This window comes from Alligator sinensis, unplaced genomic scaffold (assembly GCF_000455745.1).
Source record: "Alligator sinensis unplaced genomic scaffold, ASM45574v1 scaffold753_1, whole genome shotgun sequence".
NCBI lineage: Eukaryota > Metazoa > Chordata > Crocodylia > Alligatoridae > Alligator > Alligator sinensis.
In genome coordinates, this window is record NW_005842625.1 from 496,480 (window position 1) to 515,004 (window position 18,525).

The window sequence follows — 18,525 nt, forward strand, 5'->3', positions numbered from 1 at the left end:
CGGCGCCCGGCGCCGACGGCCTGGCTCACGCCAACGGGCTGCTGCCGCCCGCCGGCCTCGGCGTCAACAACGGCGTGGCGCCCGCGGCCGGGGCCGGGGGGGCCCCCACGGAGCTGAAGAAGAAGAAGCGGCTCTCGCAGTCGGACGAGGACGTGATCCGCCTCATCGGGCAGCACCTGCACGGCCTGGGCCTCAAGTACGTGACCCCCTCTGCCACTGGCAGGCTCCACCTCTGCCTGGGCTGGGGGGTTGTGGCCCCCCAGTGGGGGTGCCGTGGCCCGGCTGTGTTGGAGGAGCACTGTGACAGCCGGACCCCGTGGCAGAGGGACCGGGGTCTGGGATTGTGGGGGAGGAAGCAGTAGGGCAGAGCTGAGCTGATCAGGTGGGGGGGGAAATGGAGCCAGGATGCATTTGCCAGGCTGTGCCAGCCCACCCTGTGCATGCCAGTGGGGCCGAGGGACAGGTAGGGCCTCCTGGCAGAGCCCCAGTGACACACCAGGGCAGCCGGACCCCTGCCAGCAAGCAGGGAGGGTCAAGGGATCAGGAACCCCCAGCTGATGGGAGGCTGGCCTTTTTGGGAGGGGGTATTGTTTTGTTTTGGGATTTTTTTTGCTTATGACAGGTTTTGGGTTTGTTTTTGGTTGTTTTTTGTTTTGTTTTTTTTAAAGTTCTGGTTGGTTGATGATCAACCAACCTGAGAATTCAACCATCACGTAGGCCACTTTCTTACTGGAAAGCTTTATTCAGGTAAAAGGGGTGAGGGGTGTTGTGGATTTGGTTTGGACCCATGTCTAATAGCTGTAGATCTCCTTTGTAGATTGAGACTTCAGGTGACAAGTGCATTGACTCCTCTGTCATTTGGGCTGCTGCAGTATTTCTGTCTTGAGTAATTAGGCAGTGGGGGAGGGGGGACATCTGCTGAATACAGAGAGATGACCAATTTATTTATTTATTTATTTTTTACCCAATAAATCTTGCTTTTTTTTTTTCTTTAAAACATACCAGTAGCTAAACAGATATATTGGCATGTTCTCAGGGGGGGAATCTACAGGTGATACCCCTGGAATATCTTCAGCTCTAGTACTACAAAGGAAGACTAGCTCCTTCTGGAAAAGGATCACTTCTAATGAACTTAATACACAAATAAAATCTACTACTGGCATAGGCAAGTTTTAGAGCAGTAGGAGACTATCCATGACTGGTCATAGACCACACTCTAGTAAATATTCTGGTTTTAGTGTAAAGGGGAGGAGGGCCTTACAGGTTGGTGGGTTTATTTTAAGGAGCCAGCCTTCCAGAGACCTGAAATGAAGAAAAGCTAGGCCTGGGGTCACAGAGAAACAGAGACAGATCTAGTGTTTGTAAATTATGTTGTCACCCATGCAGACAGCTTGCCACTGCTTTATTTTTGACTAGCAGTGCTTGCTTGCACAGTGGTGGCTAGTCATGAAAGGGAAAGGCTATCATGGACTTCATGTCAGTTTTCAAACCTGTTGACATCTTATCTTTGATGCATACCAGTCTCTCTTTAAAAAAAAAAAAAAAAAAAAAGGGCAGGGGGGGGAGTGAGGTCACCCTCCCTATAACTTTCCAATTCTGATCGTGGCACATCTGCATAATAAAAAAGCTTGCTTTTCAATGCTGCAAACTATTGGAGCAATCAGTTTATTTGCAGGGGTACAACTGGTCCATATTTTTACACTGTATCTCTCCTGCAGCCAGACTGTTGATCTTCTCATGCAAGAGTCAGGATGTCGTTTAGAACATCCTTCTGCTACCAAATTCCGTAATCATGTCATGGAAGGAGAATGGGATAAGGTAATGTAGGGCATGTAGGACTGCATAACTGCTGTAAAATTAATAGCATCTGAGATGCATTTCACAATCCTCTTGGCTTATGTTTCTTTCTTTGTATACCAATTTTTGCAGGCTGAGAACGACCTGAATGAACTTAAGCCTTTAGTGCATTCTCCTCATGCAATTGTGGTAAGAGGCACCCATTGACATGTTTCAGATACAGTTGAGAATATTTGTAATAATGCAGTGTTGTGCTTACTTGAAAGTTAATGTTGGCTACCGTTCTTTGTTTTAGCAAGCAGCATGTTATTCCAAGTGTGGTATTGATTTTGCTCTTCTGCTACTTCATAGCACCTCATAGAACAAACCTATATATTAAGAACAATACTCACAAGTTTACATACTCAATATGGGCTCAAAGTTCCATTAGTTTTAGTGGATCAAAACTGATTCTGTAACCTATATATCTAGCTTAAAACCTAAGTTGGTTAACTTCAGTTACTTCACAGAAATCTGGGCAGTCCTTCCCCTGCCCCCCCCACCTCCCTTTCTTCCTTCTCCTCCTCCTCCAAAAGAATCAAGCTTGGGGAAGGGGGCAGGTAGAGGGTATTATTGGTGTTGAGGAGTCTGCTGAAATAGAATGTTATGGCTGCTGTTATAGAAAATTAACAATAGTGTTGCTTTTCCAGATGGCTTCTAATGGACAAATGTATCGCTGTTTCAGTTTTTATTTAGTGCTTTGTCCTGTTGGCTGGCTTTTTTTGTTAACTTAAAGCAGACAGCCTGGTAATGTCAAATCACAGGACCTGTGATCCTACACTGTTACAATGTATTTCATTATTTGTTATTTCAATAACTTTGTGAAAGCTGTGTGCTGAGGTACAAAATATTTCTGCATATACTCTGTATGATGCTGGATCAAAGTAGCTGCTTAGCTTTAACTAATATTCCTTCAAACATCCCATTTTTATCACCTTAAATGCTTACTGAAATTACTGTAAAATAGCATGAATAACTAGTTAATTGGGGGAGAGATGAAAACCATGGGCTGCCATTTCTCTTTTTTTATTTTTTGGGGGGGGGGTTGCTTTTTTTTTTTTAATACCTGTGCCTGTAAACAATGAGGAACCAGCTGATGGCTGCTTAGCTTCTTTCTTATAGCTGATTCATTTGTTGTCAAGGGACTGCTTCCTGTCTAGTGGGGGAGGGGAAGAGAGAGAACAGGAAGTAGAGTAGGGAAAAAGCAGATGTTATAACAGAACATCAGTTGATGCCTAAAAGAAGTTTATATTTTTGGTGTTTTAATTGTGTCTAAGTTTAAACCCTTCCGAAATCTATAGTGTGACGCTACTAGTGTTTGTCTCTACTTTGATTGGCAAGATTAAGACTGCAGGAAATGCTACTATCTAAACAGAATAGCCTGAAATATTATGTACATATTTACGAGTGTAGGCCTTTATTGAAGCAAACCTTACCATTCTTAATTTTTTGAGGATGTTGTTAATTTCTTAGTAGCTTTCAAAATGTTGCTTTCAATTTTAATTCTATAAAAAATTGACCAAAACAATAAGTCTTTAAAGTAATAACAAGTAAAATACCAATCTATAACTGTTTGAAGGAGGGAGAGGAGGTAACTTAATTAGGAAATTTCTTTTGAAGGCAAAAGTGTTGTAAATCCTAGCCTTGGAGCAAGGAAATATGTTTTTACTCAAGCAGTCAAACAAATGAAAGGTGGGTGGTTTTGTTCTACGTATTTAGTTTAGATAAGAGAGCCTAATTGCATTGTGAACCTCTTTTTTTGTTCATAGATTTCATAGACATTAGGGCTGGAAGGGACCTTGAAGATCATTGGGTCCAGCCCCCTGCCCAAAGGGCAGCAAGTCAGCTGGGGTCAGATCATCCCAGCAAGATAATCATCCAAATGCATCTGGAATGTGTCCAGAGTAGGTGCTTGCACCACTTCTGGGGGGAGTCTGTTCCAAATTCTGGAGACTCGGATGGTAAAGAAGTTCTTCCTTATGTCCATCTAAAACGGTCTTCCCTCAGTTTGTGACTGATTAGACCTAGCTGAAATGAGCAACAATCTTAAAAAAGCAACTGTTGAGTTTTTAAAATAGACCTCTCAGATGTACAGCATTATGAAAATAATAAATTAAAGAACTTGTGGACTTTCTTCATTGTATTATCTAAGTTTCTGGAGTTGATTAGGATTTAAAATTTTGAGTTTTTAAGCAGCTGTTCATAAACCCATAAGGAAATATTCTTTCAACGTGTTTTGTACAGGGGTTTTATTTACTGTGCTAATGTAAAGGTAATTGTCAGAATTAGTTTTGATGGCCATTCCAAAACTTAATCTTAATTTAGAGAAATAAGTAGACATTGAAAAATAGGAGAATAGACAAATCTTTTGTCTGACCTGACAAGAAAATCAAAAGGGCATAAAAAAGGATTAAATACCTGGCTGGTCTTTGCACTGTCAAACACTTCCGGGTCTATATTACAAAGTCTTTTTCTAGAATAGCTGCATTGGAGACATGAGAAAATGATACCCTCAAGCTGAGGTAGCTATATGACAAACCCCTTCATTTGAGTGTAGTTACATTAACACAACCAAGCTTTTATTGGCTTAGTTTGTTTGGGGAAATGGTGAAGCTACAGACAGAACTTCTTCAGTGCCTGCTGCATCATCACTATGGGGCTCTGCTGCCATATCTGTGCCAAGTTAGGCATAGGGTTGAGCTCTGTACTGTGGACATACCCAAAGTTATGTTTGAATTGCTTCTTAAGGGCAGGGGAGGAGGCATCTTTCTCCCATTCTTGGCCTTAAGAGACCAACTTCTTGAAATCCATTCAGATTTTTTTTATTTTGGTAGTCATCTTGCTGGTGCCTGCACTGTGTTTATTTTTTCCTCCTCATTAGGGAAATAGTTTACCTTTTTTATCTTGGCAGTTTAAACATTGTTATCCTGGAAGGTACCATACTATTCCAGTTTGTTTTAAATTATAACCTCAATTTTATTACAGGTCTGTATAGATGTGTTGTGTATTTTATTTGGGTTGTAGTGAGGTATACTTAAACAACAACAACAAAAAAACCCCAAACCCCAAAAAACACTGCTTAAGGAAAGAAATTCAACTTTTATGAACTAAACATCTGTTTTGGGCTTCTTGACTCCTAACCTGGCAGCTTATCTAATCGAGCATATCTGCAAAGACTAAATGCCTGGGTGGAGAAGTAGTTACTTTCAGTGTAGCTTATGTGAGCTTTACAAGCAAAGAATTATTTTTAATATGATTTTTTTTCTTTTTTTTTCTTTTCTTTTTTGTCAAACCATCTGCATATCAGGCTGTTTTCACATGAGCAGTTTAAAAGCAAAATCTAAGTTTGTGTGTGTGTGCATGCACAGAATTTTATAGCAGGCTATAATTTCCCAACCTGTGCAAATGGGAGTAATGTTGTAAGTATTCTGAGATCTGCTGCTGAAGGTGCTGATCAGAGTCTAAAACCACAAATGAACTAAAGGGTTGGTGGATTTTGGCCAGAACTGAAAATTAAAACGAGTATGCTCTGTTCATATGTCCATGGCCATAGAAACTGCTTCACCCATGGAAAGTCAAGCTGGTCTTGACTTTAATTTTTCCCAATTAAAAAGCTGTTGATTTTGACATATGACCCGATCTCTAGAACTAATATAGACCCAACCCAAACTGTGGCAGACCCTGGACAAGCCAAAGGCACTTGAAAGTGTAAGAAAACTGCCTTTGATTGCACAGGCTGTTCACTTTTGCTTGCAAATAAACTCTGTTTGCGTGCAGCTGCCACACCATGACTAGGCCTAGGTTTATGCCTGGAGCTTTCTCCCTCCATTCATATGTCTGTAATATTTTTAAACACCACTGAGTAGCATTTGTGCTGATGAATTAGATGATCAGTTATGTCTCCTCATCCTCTAATGTAGTTCAGATGATGCGTCTGTCTGAGAAGAGCCATAAGAAGACTTCACCAGAGAGCCCTAACTTGTACAAAGTTTAGTGGCATTGCACTAAAAAAATTGTTTGTAGCCCCACCCTAGTATATCGGTGTCTACATTTATGATTTCAAAGCAGAATTTCACTTGTCTGCACTAAGCTTTGGGCACCCTGGCGCATAATAAAACTCATGCTAGCTATGTGGGTATAACTTACATTTTTTATTTTTTTTTACACTGATCTAAATCATGTTGGGATCCAGAGTGGACAGATGATTATCTGTCCCAGTGTAGCTGCTTGCAGTAAGCTGCTGTTACATAGTCTCATTAATAGTAAGTACTAGTCTATATTTGACTTGAGTAAATGTTTGCTGGAATATGCAGGACGAATGACACCTGTACTAGTGTACTAGTCTTATTCCTGATTCTTTTGTGATAATTCTATAACAGGTTGGGCAGCCTTATCCCAGTATGAGATTTGTATGTCCTGTGCTTGTTTTTTCGCCATTCTAATGGTGAAGTAAACCATGCACATGTTGTTTGTCTATCATGATATTAACTACATGCTGCCTGTGCCTAATGTGATATAGCTGCTGCTGACATATGGAGTGAATTAATTTGCTGACAAATCAACTTTTTTATTAAGCCACATATCTAAATTGGTTTGAGGCTTTCTTAAACTAACTTGAAAAATGTATGTTTGTAAACTTAGATTAAGATGCGATAAATTATCGATAGCCTCATTAAACAAAGCCAAGCACTTACAATAGAGTGCCTTATCTGAATTTTATGAGACTGTCATAGGTGAAAAACAAAACTTTGGAAATTCAGGTCCTGATCCTGCAAATTATTTTAAGCAGATACATAACCTCCTTGCATGAGCAATCCCATTGAAGTGAGTGGGAATATTTATGTGCCTAAGGGTTTACGATATTAGGCACTAAAACTATGTCTTCAACGTGCTTTGGTGACAAGCTTGGCACTTCAGAACAAAGCCACATCAGTGTTTTCATGATGAGAAATTATTTAGAGTTTCAGTACATAAAAAGTTAATATATCTATAATATTTAAGTTTCAATTTTTCATGTTTTTAAGTGACTTAAGCACATGCATCCTACTGACTTCACGCTGTAAACACTGATCAGATTGCTTCAAATGTTCTTGACTTGAGGGAAATTCAATATATTGAAAGATAGGGTCCATTCTAAATATGGATTCGAGCATGTGCTTAAGTCACTTAAAAGTGAAAAAGGAAACTTAATTAGAATATTCTAATGTGCTTATCAACTTTGTCTTGCATTCATGTTTTCAGAGTAAGGATATTGATGAGGCCCTGGACTTTGCTTTTTCAGTCTCTGGATATTAAGTGCAAGACTATAAAGTCTCAATGTTATATGGTTTTTCATTGACAACTAAGACTTAAACAAATACTAAACATATTTTCTTAAAGTATTAAAGTATATTGGGGAGAAAATAAAGCACTAGCGTACAACTAAAGAAAAAAGTCAAATCTGTTCAAATAAAGCCAAGCTGCTATTCATGCAGAGTCGCATTATGATAACATTGGATTTTTGGCTCAAATTTAAGGTTATTTAATTTGTAAAATTTCTAGAAACAGCAGGATTACACTTTATTTTGAACTTGAGTATTGTATGGCAGCATGAGGTAGTATTTAACTGAACAAAAGTTTTTAGCCTGAGTTTGGGATGTCATGCCCCGTCAGTATTCCCTCCCCTCCCAGCTGATATACTGAGGACTCCTTACTGTTGGAACATGGAACAGACATAGTTTTTGCTGGATTTATTATGATAATTCAGCAATGAAGTGGCAACTATATCTCAAGCTGCACTGCAAGCATTTGGTTTATAGTTACTGTCTCAAAATTCTTTTCTCCTATAACAAGAGCAATTAATAGGGATTATGAAGTCTCTTAATTTAAAAAAAAGTCTTGAAATAATAGTTAAAGAAAATGTCTAGAAGAAAGATGTGTGAACTGAATATATGAGCACCCTCTACCCTATCAGTTTAGTACTGTTGGTGTTCTATTCAGTAAGAACTATATTGGCTCTAAGGGTTCACGAAACAAGGGTTGTTGTTAATCTTTTGTTGGACCAACTGTATACCTGGGAGAGACGTTATATGAGTTTTCAGGCAAAGTACCTGTGTTACAGTCAAAAATACGCTTCTAAGCTAGCAACAGGAAAGCAGCAACTTAAATGTAGGTAAAATGTTATCTAGGTTTTAAAAGGGATGTTACTTAGTATTCTGTTCAATAAGGCTAAATGATCTATTCAGGACCCTCCTGACCCTAGCTACTATAAAACAGAATAAATAGTATTGACTGTGTCATTTTCAGAGAAATAATCTGAATGGAGATTTTTTTCCAGCAGATTTTGTTCCAGATTCCAGAATAGCTCTGAGCATGGAACTGAGTGGGTCTTGCACCTTTTAAGGTCCCTCCTGTCTAGTTGGGGAAGATCACATCTGACAACAGAAGTAACTAGCAGACTTACAAATATAAATGCTAATAGTGGGGGAGGATATGAGCAGGAGACGCAGAATTTAGTCTGCCATGAAGAGACCCTTATCAGACAAGTAGTAGTTCCAGAAAAGTTGATGGAAGCATGGGGAGGGCTGAATTTTTTTCTATTATAAGTTAAGAACTTTTTTTTAACGTTGTAGCGAGAATGGTTCTGGCGATCTCTGAGGTTCTCCACCCTTAATTTCTCCTTATTTGAACATTCTTAAATTTATCCTGTAGTGTATTGGCTTTAAGGGTTCTCTAAACAAGTATGAAAAACAAGGGTTTTGTTGTTGTTAATCTTTTGTTGGACCAACTGTATACCCGGGAGAAATGTTATATGAGTTTTCAGGCAAAGTGCCTGTGTTACGGTCAAAAATACACTTCTAAGCTAGCAACAGGAAAGCAGCAACTTAAATGTAGGTAAAATGTTATCTAGGTTTTAAAATGGATATTACTTACAATTCTATTCAGAATCTCCTTTCCAGCTTGCCATTATGCTTATTAATCAGATGTTTTTTTTTAGCATGTAGTATTTGAACAGTGTCTGTAATGTGTGAAATCTCATGTTGCATCATTTGAATGGTATGGAAAAGGACTTGCCCAGGCTACCTGTGAAGTTAATGACTTTCAGAAGAGAAGCATGCTCTCTGTAGCTGGTTTGGCAACAGCACAGTCACTTGATTGCTATGCAAAATATCTGGGTTGAATGGTCAGTTCTACTGGTGTAGGCAGAGTTATGGCTACACAATAGCTGATACTGGCACTGCAGAAAGTTGCTCTTTTGGCCTTTCTCCTTCGCTGAGAGTGGTATTTCTAGAACCATAACTTCATAAAAAAAGCAAGGAGGAGAGATGGATGTAAAAGTTAGCGTGCAGTGTAAGATACGGTAACAGTATAATAAAAACAATTCTGTATAAAATACAAGTGAGAATTGGAATCCTCAGCAGCATTCTGCAGTACTTTTCTCCTGAAGGAAAGAAAGTATTAAAATAATTCAGGGAAAATGTGATCTGGGATCTTGTCAGTTGAACTCTTTGAAAGAGTTCCGTCTCACTTTAATCGAATCAAAATATAGGAAGGAATTTTATACAATGACTGACTTGGTATATACCATCTTTGTCCACACTGTAATGATGACAGTGTGAATAGAAGATGAGAATTTGAAAGAGGTTGCTTTTTTAAAATATGGCTTGTAATTGTTTTAAAATGTAAAGGTGATGTTATCAAATAGCTTAAGCTTATTTTTTTTCTAAATTACTAGAAACGCGTATCAGTTTTTTTTCTCAATTAAGTTCTTGTTTCTGCATTCCAGTAGAAGTTAAAACTGTAGCACTGAGTTACTGCACAATAAACAAACATGGATTTGTCCAAATGGAGCAATATAGGTTCACTAGTTGAGGTAAAATAGCAGTATGCAGTAAACCTTGGTAAGTGTAAATATATAAGATGTTAACATCATAAATATTTTGTTTGCTTCTCTGATACCGTGACTCTAAGATGGTAATACCTAGTTTAGAACTGCACAAGGTATTAGTAATGAACTAGCTTTGTAGTAGTAATGAGTACGTAAATATTTGACCAAATATTTACACTTTGGATCTGACAGTCTTTGGGATCTGCTCATCTCACGGGGGCTAGGAAGGGGATAAGATAATGAATCGTGCTTAAGTTCAGTCATGTGCAGCATTATTCTTTGTCACTCCCAGAAAGAAACTAGCAAATTGCACTTTTTCTTAAAAACAGATTTTTGCCTTAACCCATTAATTGCAGGCTGGGAATGTCTCTTCTCATGGCAGTAGGCCCTGAAATTAATGAAGTCATGCAAATTAAATTAATAAAAAATCAAACACCAAGTAACTCTATCTGGAAGCAACCAAACTGTTTTACTTTCATTTTAAAGATGAGCATACTTAGAAATTTCCAGGGTTGCAGGTTTTTAATGCCACATTGAATGCCTGCTTTTTAATAAAGGTAGAATCGGCTATTGATGAAAAGCTGGTTGTGAAGAAGTTTGTGAAGTTCACAATAGAACTTTAATAGAGTGATTTGAACATAGGTCAGGTGAACTCTGTGGGAAGCAATCACTTTCTGTGATCCTTGGGGAAAAAAGTGGCAGGGTTTAATATAAAAGTTCAAGTACTTTTACTTGTCTGCTATCTTGTTTTTCCAAGTTCCAGAATGTGATCTGTTGCTATGGCATCTTACACAGCCATTTCGGTAACTCCTTAGTGAGCTCCCATACAAACTGTACAACTACATGTTGACTTGACCTGCTGGCTAATTTTCTTTATTACTCACCATACGTGGAGAGGGTATAGGTTTTTCTGAAGTGAACATGGAACTGATCAAGTCCCATCTAAACCTCCTCTATGGGGTGGTGACTAAAGTGGGTAGTAGGGTGAGGAGTGATGTAGAAGGTACTTGAAGCTCCACCAAATGGGAAAGAGGAACTTGTAGACAGCTTCTAATATAACTACCACAGTTTTATGGGAAGACCAGCCAAAAGAATCTCTGTTTTAAAGTAGTGAAACATTACGTATAGTTATGTATCTGAAGGGCATAGTAGAATGGTTTCTACTGTTCTGTTTAGGCGCAAACGTTTTCTGAAACTTCAGTCAACCTTTTTCCTCTGACTGCTGCTTTCTGTCATGTCAGAGGATGAAGTTTTTGCTGCTGCAGCAGAAGTACCTGGAATACCTGGAGGATGGCAAGGTCCTGGAGGCTCTTCAAGTTCTACGATGTGAACTGACTCCACTGAAATATAATACCGAGCGCATTCATGTCCTCAGTGGGTAAGGGTGTTGTTCAGACTTGGACAGCTAGTTTGTATGGAGTTTCTTGAGGGATGTTATAACTAGGGCAAAACAATCTGGTCAGTATTTTTACATGTTTTATTTTAGTAATTTTCAAAGTGCATTTATTGTAGCTGCGTCAAAGTGAAATAACTTATTTTCTCTTTGGGCCAGTCCCATTCTCTTTCAAAATCAATGGAAAAACTCCGTAGTTTTTTTTTGCCTCTTCTCATTCATTCATGCTAACACTTCACGATCTGTTTTAGCTCAGAAGCCAACAGCATAGAGCAGAGGTAGGCAGCCTTTTTTGCTGCAGATCAGAATGATCTACCCCAAGTCAGAGGCTGGTCAGCAGGCACCAGGACCTGCCTACCAGCAGTGCTGGGCCTTGCAGTGGCATGGGGAGAGTACATGCCACAAGTCCACATCTGTAGCCTGGATCAAATGGTTCTGCAGGATGGATCTGGCCTACAAGCCATAGGTTTCCAAACTCTGGTATAGGTAACAGGTTGAAATGATCAGGGGAAGATTATATGTGTATTTCTGTTGTATCCTGATGTGCATTTCTTTTATCTAAGCCAAGCATTCACAGCTATTTTTATAGACTAGGAACCCAAACTGTTATGCCTCCAAATTTCTTCTTTTTTAAGGGTGTATTCACCCCCTCTTCTACAGGAGTAACTAAGTCCCCAGATTTTCTCTGTGGAGAAGTCAGGCATGTACACAGTGGCCTCTGTTTTTATCTACTGCAAAGGCCATTTCCACCAAAATCTCTCAATTTCTTTATTATTTTTTATGGTATCTGGCCTCTCTCATAGCCTTTTAGTAAGGAACATGATTAAAGGGAATTTTTTTTTTTTTTTTTTTTGGAGCAAATGGTTCTTAGCCATGCCTCAGAGTCCAACAATAAAACGTATTCATTTGTTGTCTCTTCATTACCCCAGGGACCAACTTCTAGTGTTCATGGAGTAGTAATAGCTAACAAAACTATTAGTGGAAAATACTGTTTTAAAACATTGTTGTGATGCAGCTGCAAATACCTCTCAAACTCATTTAGATCTGTTTAAATAGTACTTGTTGCCATGTAGGTATTCTTGGTGCTTATTCCAAATATTTCAAATCACTGTAAACTTTTAAATGATTGAATTGGGATTTTTATATTGAAGCCTTTGAGTTAGTCTTCTGGGGGTGGAGAGTAGGGAAGTTTACAGAAGGCCTCAGTTCTTATCCCTGTTTATTTGCCGCAGTTCATCCTTTGACTCCTTCATTTAGTCAAGCTTTTGCTTGGTTGTGGCTTGGGTGAGTGGTGTTTTGCTGTGTTCTGAAGATGAACGCACTCTGGCTCTAGTAAGCAGGTGCGGGGGGAAGCTTTGATTCACAAGCTGTCTGCTGAGAGAACCCTCCCTCTTCCCACACTTTCCAGAAAAAAATCCTTGTAAGCAGGAACATTGCCATATGCACCATGTTATAAGTGATAACTAATTCTGAAAGGTTTAGATCATAATCTGTGTTCATCTTTTATATTTTAACAGGTACTTGATGTGCAGTCATGCAGAAGACCTACGTGCAAAAGCAGAATGGGAAGGGAAGGGAACAGCTTCCAGATCTAAACTTCTGGACAAGCTTCAGAGTAAGATATCTTTTAGTATTCTCTGTTTATACAGATCTTTCTAAATCAAGTACACCAACTTAAACAGGGTTAATTTCTAAGGGAGCTACACTTGCTAGTAATTCTGGTATGCCATTGGTCGAATTTACTAAGATTTTGTTGTTTGTAATGGCAGCTTTTGTTTTTCCCAGTTCCATATCTCTGCAGTATATGGAAAGGGTATACATTGCTTTCATTGTCTGCTTTGGGTGTTAATTTACTGTTTCCATGTTACCAACATGAGTGTCTTACACTGTTCTTGATACTAGCTCAGGGATTTTTCTGTCTTGGGATTTGAGTTACTTCTCAATTTCCATGGGCCTGTCATATTACGTGATGCACTCAACGTTTTGATTAATAGTCCTACAGTACTGTTTAAAATGTCTTCTGTTAATAGGGAATACAAAAAAAAAAAAAGCACAGTATGACTGAGTGGGCTTTTGCAACTGAGATTTTTTTAGTTTAACATCGGTGTATAATGATCACTTACTATATACATGGAATTCTTACTTGTATATTGACTTTATACCTGTACAATGGAGGATTTAACTAACAGATTTCAGCACTAGGATGGATTTTTTTTTTTTTTTTTTAAATCTACCAAGAATCAGAAATTTTTACAAAGAGCTTTTCCCAAAGCACTCAAAAGTATAAAATGCATGTCTATACACAGATATTTTATTATAGTGTTTTATTTATTTTAAAGCATACCTACCACCTTCAGTGATGCTTCCTCCAAGGCGTTTACAGAATCTATTACGTCAAGCTGTGGAGCTACAACGGGACCGGTGCCTATATCACAATACCAAACTAGATAATAATCTAGATTCTGTCTCATTGCTTATAGACCACGTTTGTAGTAGGTAAGAGAATCTTTCCACTTTTTTTCAATCTGGGTAGCAATATCTATTTTTTTTAAAGAGATGTCCACATGAGCAATCTTTGTTCCTTTTGAACTATAGGTGTCTTAGTCCTGTTTTGAAATGGAACATGCTGAAGTTGTCTAGGAAAAGCCAGTCCCTGTTAATGACTGTACAAAGAAACTGGAGAATATGTATCAAAATGTTTCTTGATAGCTAGCGCTCTAACTCTCATTTCCATTATGGGTAATATTGAAAACTTTTAGTAAGATGGGGTGCTTATGAAGATAATACACCCTTCTAGGTTAAGGCAAGAATTTCCTAATTCTAATGTCTGAGGATGAGTTTAAGTGATACTTTGTCACTTTTTAAGAACAGTTGCTACTATTTTACATACCTACTCTCTCTTTAATCTTTTGTGTGCTAGGGAATTTAAAATTTACCCGTCAAAGCTATGCTCCTGATTTAGCTTATAATGAATGTTGGGTTTTTTTAATGTTGAAGTTAAATAGGAAAACAGAATGTGTTTTACTCTCTAGGTCTAGCTGCAAATGTGTCAAGCAAACTAAATAAGGCTGAGCACATGCAAATGTTTTAAAACTCTGAAATTTATAAGGGTTGTCTGGCTCTAACTTCCATTTTATTTCAATGTGCACAAACTTATGGGTTTTTGTTGTGGAGGGAGGGCAGGGATGGAATTTTTAATGGACTAAGTAACGGTGGTGTTTGAACTTCAGCCAACCAGAGCTCGTCAGTGATCTAAGAGAAGCTGCTTGAATGGAAAGACAAAACTTGTAAATGTCTGCAAGATATAACTTAAGGAATGACAGCCACAAGTTGTAGCCTGCTAAAGTAGCACTGCAAAATTGGGAGTGAATTTTACACTACTTTTTTAAATAGCGGTTCATTTCAGTTATCTGTCTCTAGTGAAGGTTTTCTTCATGTAAATGGCCACAGTAGCTTGCTACTGCTAGAACATCTTTGATATCGCCCTGTAATTTTGCTCTTAAATCAAGTTTCTTTGAAAACCTGGATCTTTAGGATTTGTACTCTGTCTTTGGAAAATAGTTATCTCCATAGTATTCTGTTACAGCAGCCATCTGACAACTTAGTGTAAGGTTATTAATTTAACAACACATCAAAGTAATTGTTTTAGCTCTAACTTTTTGTATAATTTGTAGTCTTGCTACTTTTGATTGCTACAATGCCATCTTGGTTCACTTGATTTCTAGAAGGAATTGGTGATGAGGGTTTTCAGTGAGAGGGGAACTGGGGCCTTTGTACTTTCCTTCAGAATAAATTCTTAGAGTTAGGCCAGTGGTGAATTGGGTAGCATATTAGCTTTTAATACCGCCAGTCCCCAAGTGTATGTTAATGATGTAGTTGGCAGGGTGCAATAAAATTGACTTGCCATTCTCTGAGATGTAGTTAACTAAAACATGCAGACACATTTCAAATTACATTCAGTTCTGATCAGACATTAAAGGAGACTGTTACTTTGCCCATGCTTGTCTAAATATCACCCGCATGTAAATACCTGCTCACCTCCTCTTTTACTTTTTTCCCCTAAATTTTGTATTGCCCATGTTCAAGCATGTAAATTGGGTGAATAAAAAATGAAATACAGTCTATAACCCCACAAAACATTCAAGATGAAGGCTTCCACTCTGTCCTCAACTCAACCTATTGTACCTACCTATTGCAGGGGTCTGAGATCAATATGTGATGCGCCGTACATGCTGCAATGCTTGGGCATAATGAGGTGAGTTAAAGACAGTGGAAGCCAAATTTTGGATTATTATTATTATTATTATTATTACTATTATTATTATTATTATTATTTATGTTTAGGCTTCTAAGTATGCATAAACAAACAGATAGAAATAATAATACTGTAATAGCTTAAAAAGACATCCATGATATCACTTGCATTATATTAAGAATGATAGACCACTTAAAACTTTCACACCTTTTGAGTCAGGGACTAATCTGTGTTGGCAATATTGTGCTCAAGCATGCTTGTCTCACACTAATAGGTATATTGCTGAGTTAGACTAAATCACTTCTGCTTCTCAAGGGGAGGCATGGTGGGGTGGGGGGATGTTTGGAGAAGGGCATGAAGGGGGAAAGTGCTTGGAGTGAAGGTGAGGCTTGCCACATTACTGTGTCTGGGCCAGTTATGAATAATGAATAACATAATGAAAAAAGTAAAATGGGGGTGGGGGAGGGACCATTTAAGAGTGTGTCTTGTTTAAAGTCCATTTCTAACTCTTTCTTTCTTTCTTTTTTTTTTTTTTCTACCTTGAGAACATGAAAGTGGAAACAACTTATTCTTCCCTCTTCTTATGGATGTTCACTTTACTCTATGGCTCATAGGGCTGTTTATGCTGAAGAGTTTACTTTCTGGGGGGAGGAAGTGAATACTGCTTCTTAACGATACTGGTTAGTTCAACAGCTCTAACCCTGTCAGTGTCTAAACAGTTCTGCCACTCCTCCCCACTGCAGTACTTTCATCATAAACAGTGGGGATAAATTCAGTTTGTTTTTCTTAATTTCAAAATGGGGCTTTGATCCTAGAGGACTAAATTTTAATTCTAAATATATGAAAATATACTGATGAGCCAGATTGTTGAGAGAGTGGAAATGAAGCATTGCATTGACAGACTGGCTAAATATGCTGCCATGAATGAAACAACCTAGTTGTGTGCATTTTGCAGGAATTTGTTTGAGCAACTGTCATTTTCAATAAAATGAAACCTCTTCAAGCAGCCAACTTCATTAAGCAACTTCTTGTCTTCAGACCACCTCATAGTATCAAGTTTTTAAAGCAACCAATTTATTGCTCAGTTGAATGGTTATTTAAGTCTTGCTGTATATATGAATTACATTGTCATTCATTTGAGTAGAGGATGCAATTCTCTTTTGCGACTGAAGGATCTGATGCAAGTGAATTTCATGTTAATGGACTCCCTCATTCTAGTTCAGTGCCAGTTAATGCAACTCCTACTGTAAATAATGTCTGAGCAACACACTTTTGTTTCCTGACACCCTTTTTGGCTTAACCATGGCATTGTTTTTAATCACATTTTTATATATCTTTATGCTAAATGTTTATGGGGGTTTTTTTTAAGTTACTTAAAAAAAATCCAACTACTTCAAATTTGAAGTATAGTATTAGACCTGGCACACTAGTATTAAAGCATTGTTAATAGCACTGAATTATGCATAAAACAAGATCTTTTTTTTTTTTTCTTTAGAACCAGTGTCACTAACTTGCGTAGTCTAAAGATCACCAGTACTGGGGGGAGGAGGGAAATCAAATAATGTAGAACCTCTGCATGTATGAAGGGGTTGTTTCTGACTCTCCAATTATAACTAGCTGTAGGAGTGCAGATCAGCCTTGTGATTCTCTGAATCTTGGAGTACAGTTTGTTCTGTATAGAGTAATGCTAGGAGCATTCAACTTTAAAGAAAGCAGAGAGTATCTTGCAGGATTCATGTACCCTTAGCATAATAAACGTTGTTTATTAGGGCTTTTTGTTGCTGATTCTACTTACTTCCGAAACTTGTACTTAACCAAGTCCTGAATAAAGTAGGAGAGTTTCTTGTTTGTGACTGTAACTGGTGCCTTGAATTTTCTTTTCAGTGTAATTTAAATTTTTAACTAAGTCTTTTATAACCAAATAAATTGTATGAGTGATTGTATTGAGGTAGCACTTGATCCCTAAGTCTGGGCTGCTCAGCTACCGGAGTTAAGTCTCTGGGTAGTGAGGCAGTGTGCTGCCATGCAGGGAGTTGTGTGAGCCCCAGCCACATGTGGTGTTGGAGGAGGAGGGAATCAGGCATGCTTGAGATTGCACCCATACAGGGCAGTGGTGGGGGTTGTCTGTGCAGGCTTGTAGAACAGCATGAAGCCCAGTGGCCTATGGCTCACCTGGTGTGGCCCACATGGCATACAGCCCCTGTTGCTGTGGCCCCTGGGAGCTTAGAAATTGGAGAGCCTGGCCTAAATAATGAGCTTAGCACCCCCTTGTGTAGGCATTGTACAAATAAATAAAGCCTGGCCTTACCCCAAGCACTTTACAGTTAGGCTAATACATGTAAGCTGTTTTGGGTTGAAATAACCTAATGTGTCTTCAGTGTTTAGCAAACTCGACTGTTTAGTAGGGTAAATATGTATAAAAACTGATCTCAAGTAATGCTTTTTTTGTTGTTGTTTTTTTGAGCGGAGAAAAAATTAACTTGCTTCTTGCAGATAACCTTTAAATATAACATAGCTTAGTTTTTGTGTAAACTTACTAAGTTAACTATAGGATTTACTTAATATGTAACAGAAAATGTAGACTAATTTCTGTTTGAAATGGTTTACTCTAAATTCACAATAGAGTAGTGACTGGAAGTTATGGAGTCTTTTTCCAATTAATATATAGTTAAGCCTAACATTCTACAGTGTAGCATCCTTTTATCCATCTATTGCCATAATTATAGTTCCTAAGAATTAATACTTTTTCAGTGTATATTTGTGCAGAATGGACTCTTAGTAATGAGACCTCAAAACAGTTGGGTTGTTGTCCCTCTCCCCCTCAGATGTAGGATATATTACTCTGGAAACTATATATTACTCTCCCCCACAGACCTAGAAGATATTACTCTGGAAACTACCGCTGTTCTGAACACTAAATAAAACTTAAATTGACCTGTGAGCTAATAGACTTTCATTATAGTTTCCTTGAAAAATGATCCTGTATTGGATGCTAAGTTTATGGTGTGCTTCAGCATGTAATCAAGATCATTTTTTCAAAGAATTGTTAAAGTGAAGACAAGTCCTGCAGTGTGGAAATTGGTCAAATATGTTTTACCCTAGGACTTAAAGGGCTTCAGTCAAACTGAGGCTTCAGAGTTCACTGTGCTCTACAAAATTTAAAGGAAGATGCAG

The 18,525-nt window shown here is 38.3% G+C and overlaps 1 protein-coding gene across 6 annotated transcripts in view; it reads left to right on the plus strand.

The window, feature by feature from the left end:
• Positions 1–6: 6 nt before the first annotated feature.
• Positions 7–18,525, plus strand: part of WDR26 (WD repeat domain 26) — a 42,318-nt gene continuing 23,799 nt past the window's right edge. For 3 of the 6 annotated variants that reach the window (XR_003096164.1, XR_003096163.1, XM_025215141.1), the window contains exons 1-7: positions 64–196; positions 1,719–1,818; positions 1,930–1,986; positions 10,945–11,081; positions 12,614–12,711; positions 13,436–13,592; positions 15,295–15,351. Coding sequence is in view for 4 of the 6 variants with exons in the window: in XM_025215141.1 (XP_025070926.1) it covers positions 1,738–1,818; positions 1,930–1,986; positions 10,945–11,081; positions 12,614–12,711; positions 13,436–13,592; positions 15,295–15,351 (587 nt within the window). In the remaining 2 variants the exon portion in view is untranslated. Of the gene's footprint in view, positions 197–1,718; positions 1,819–1,929; positions 1,987–10,944; positions 11,082–12,613; positions 12,712–13,435; positions 13,593–15,294; positions 15,352–18,525 lie in introns of those variants that run through there. The other 3 variants (XM_006033364.3, XM_006033365.3, XM_025215140.1) reach the window with 3 other exon arrangements.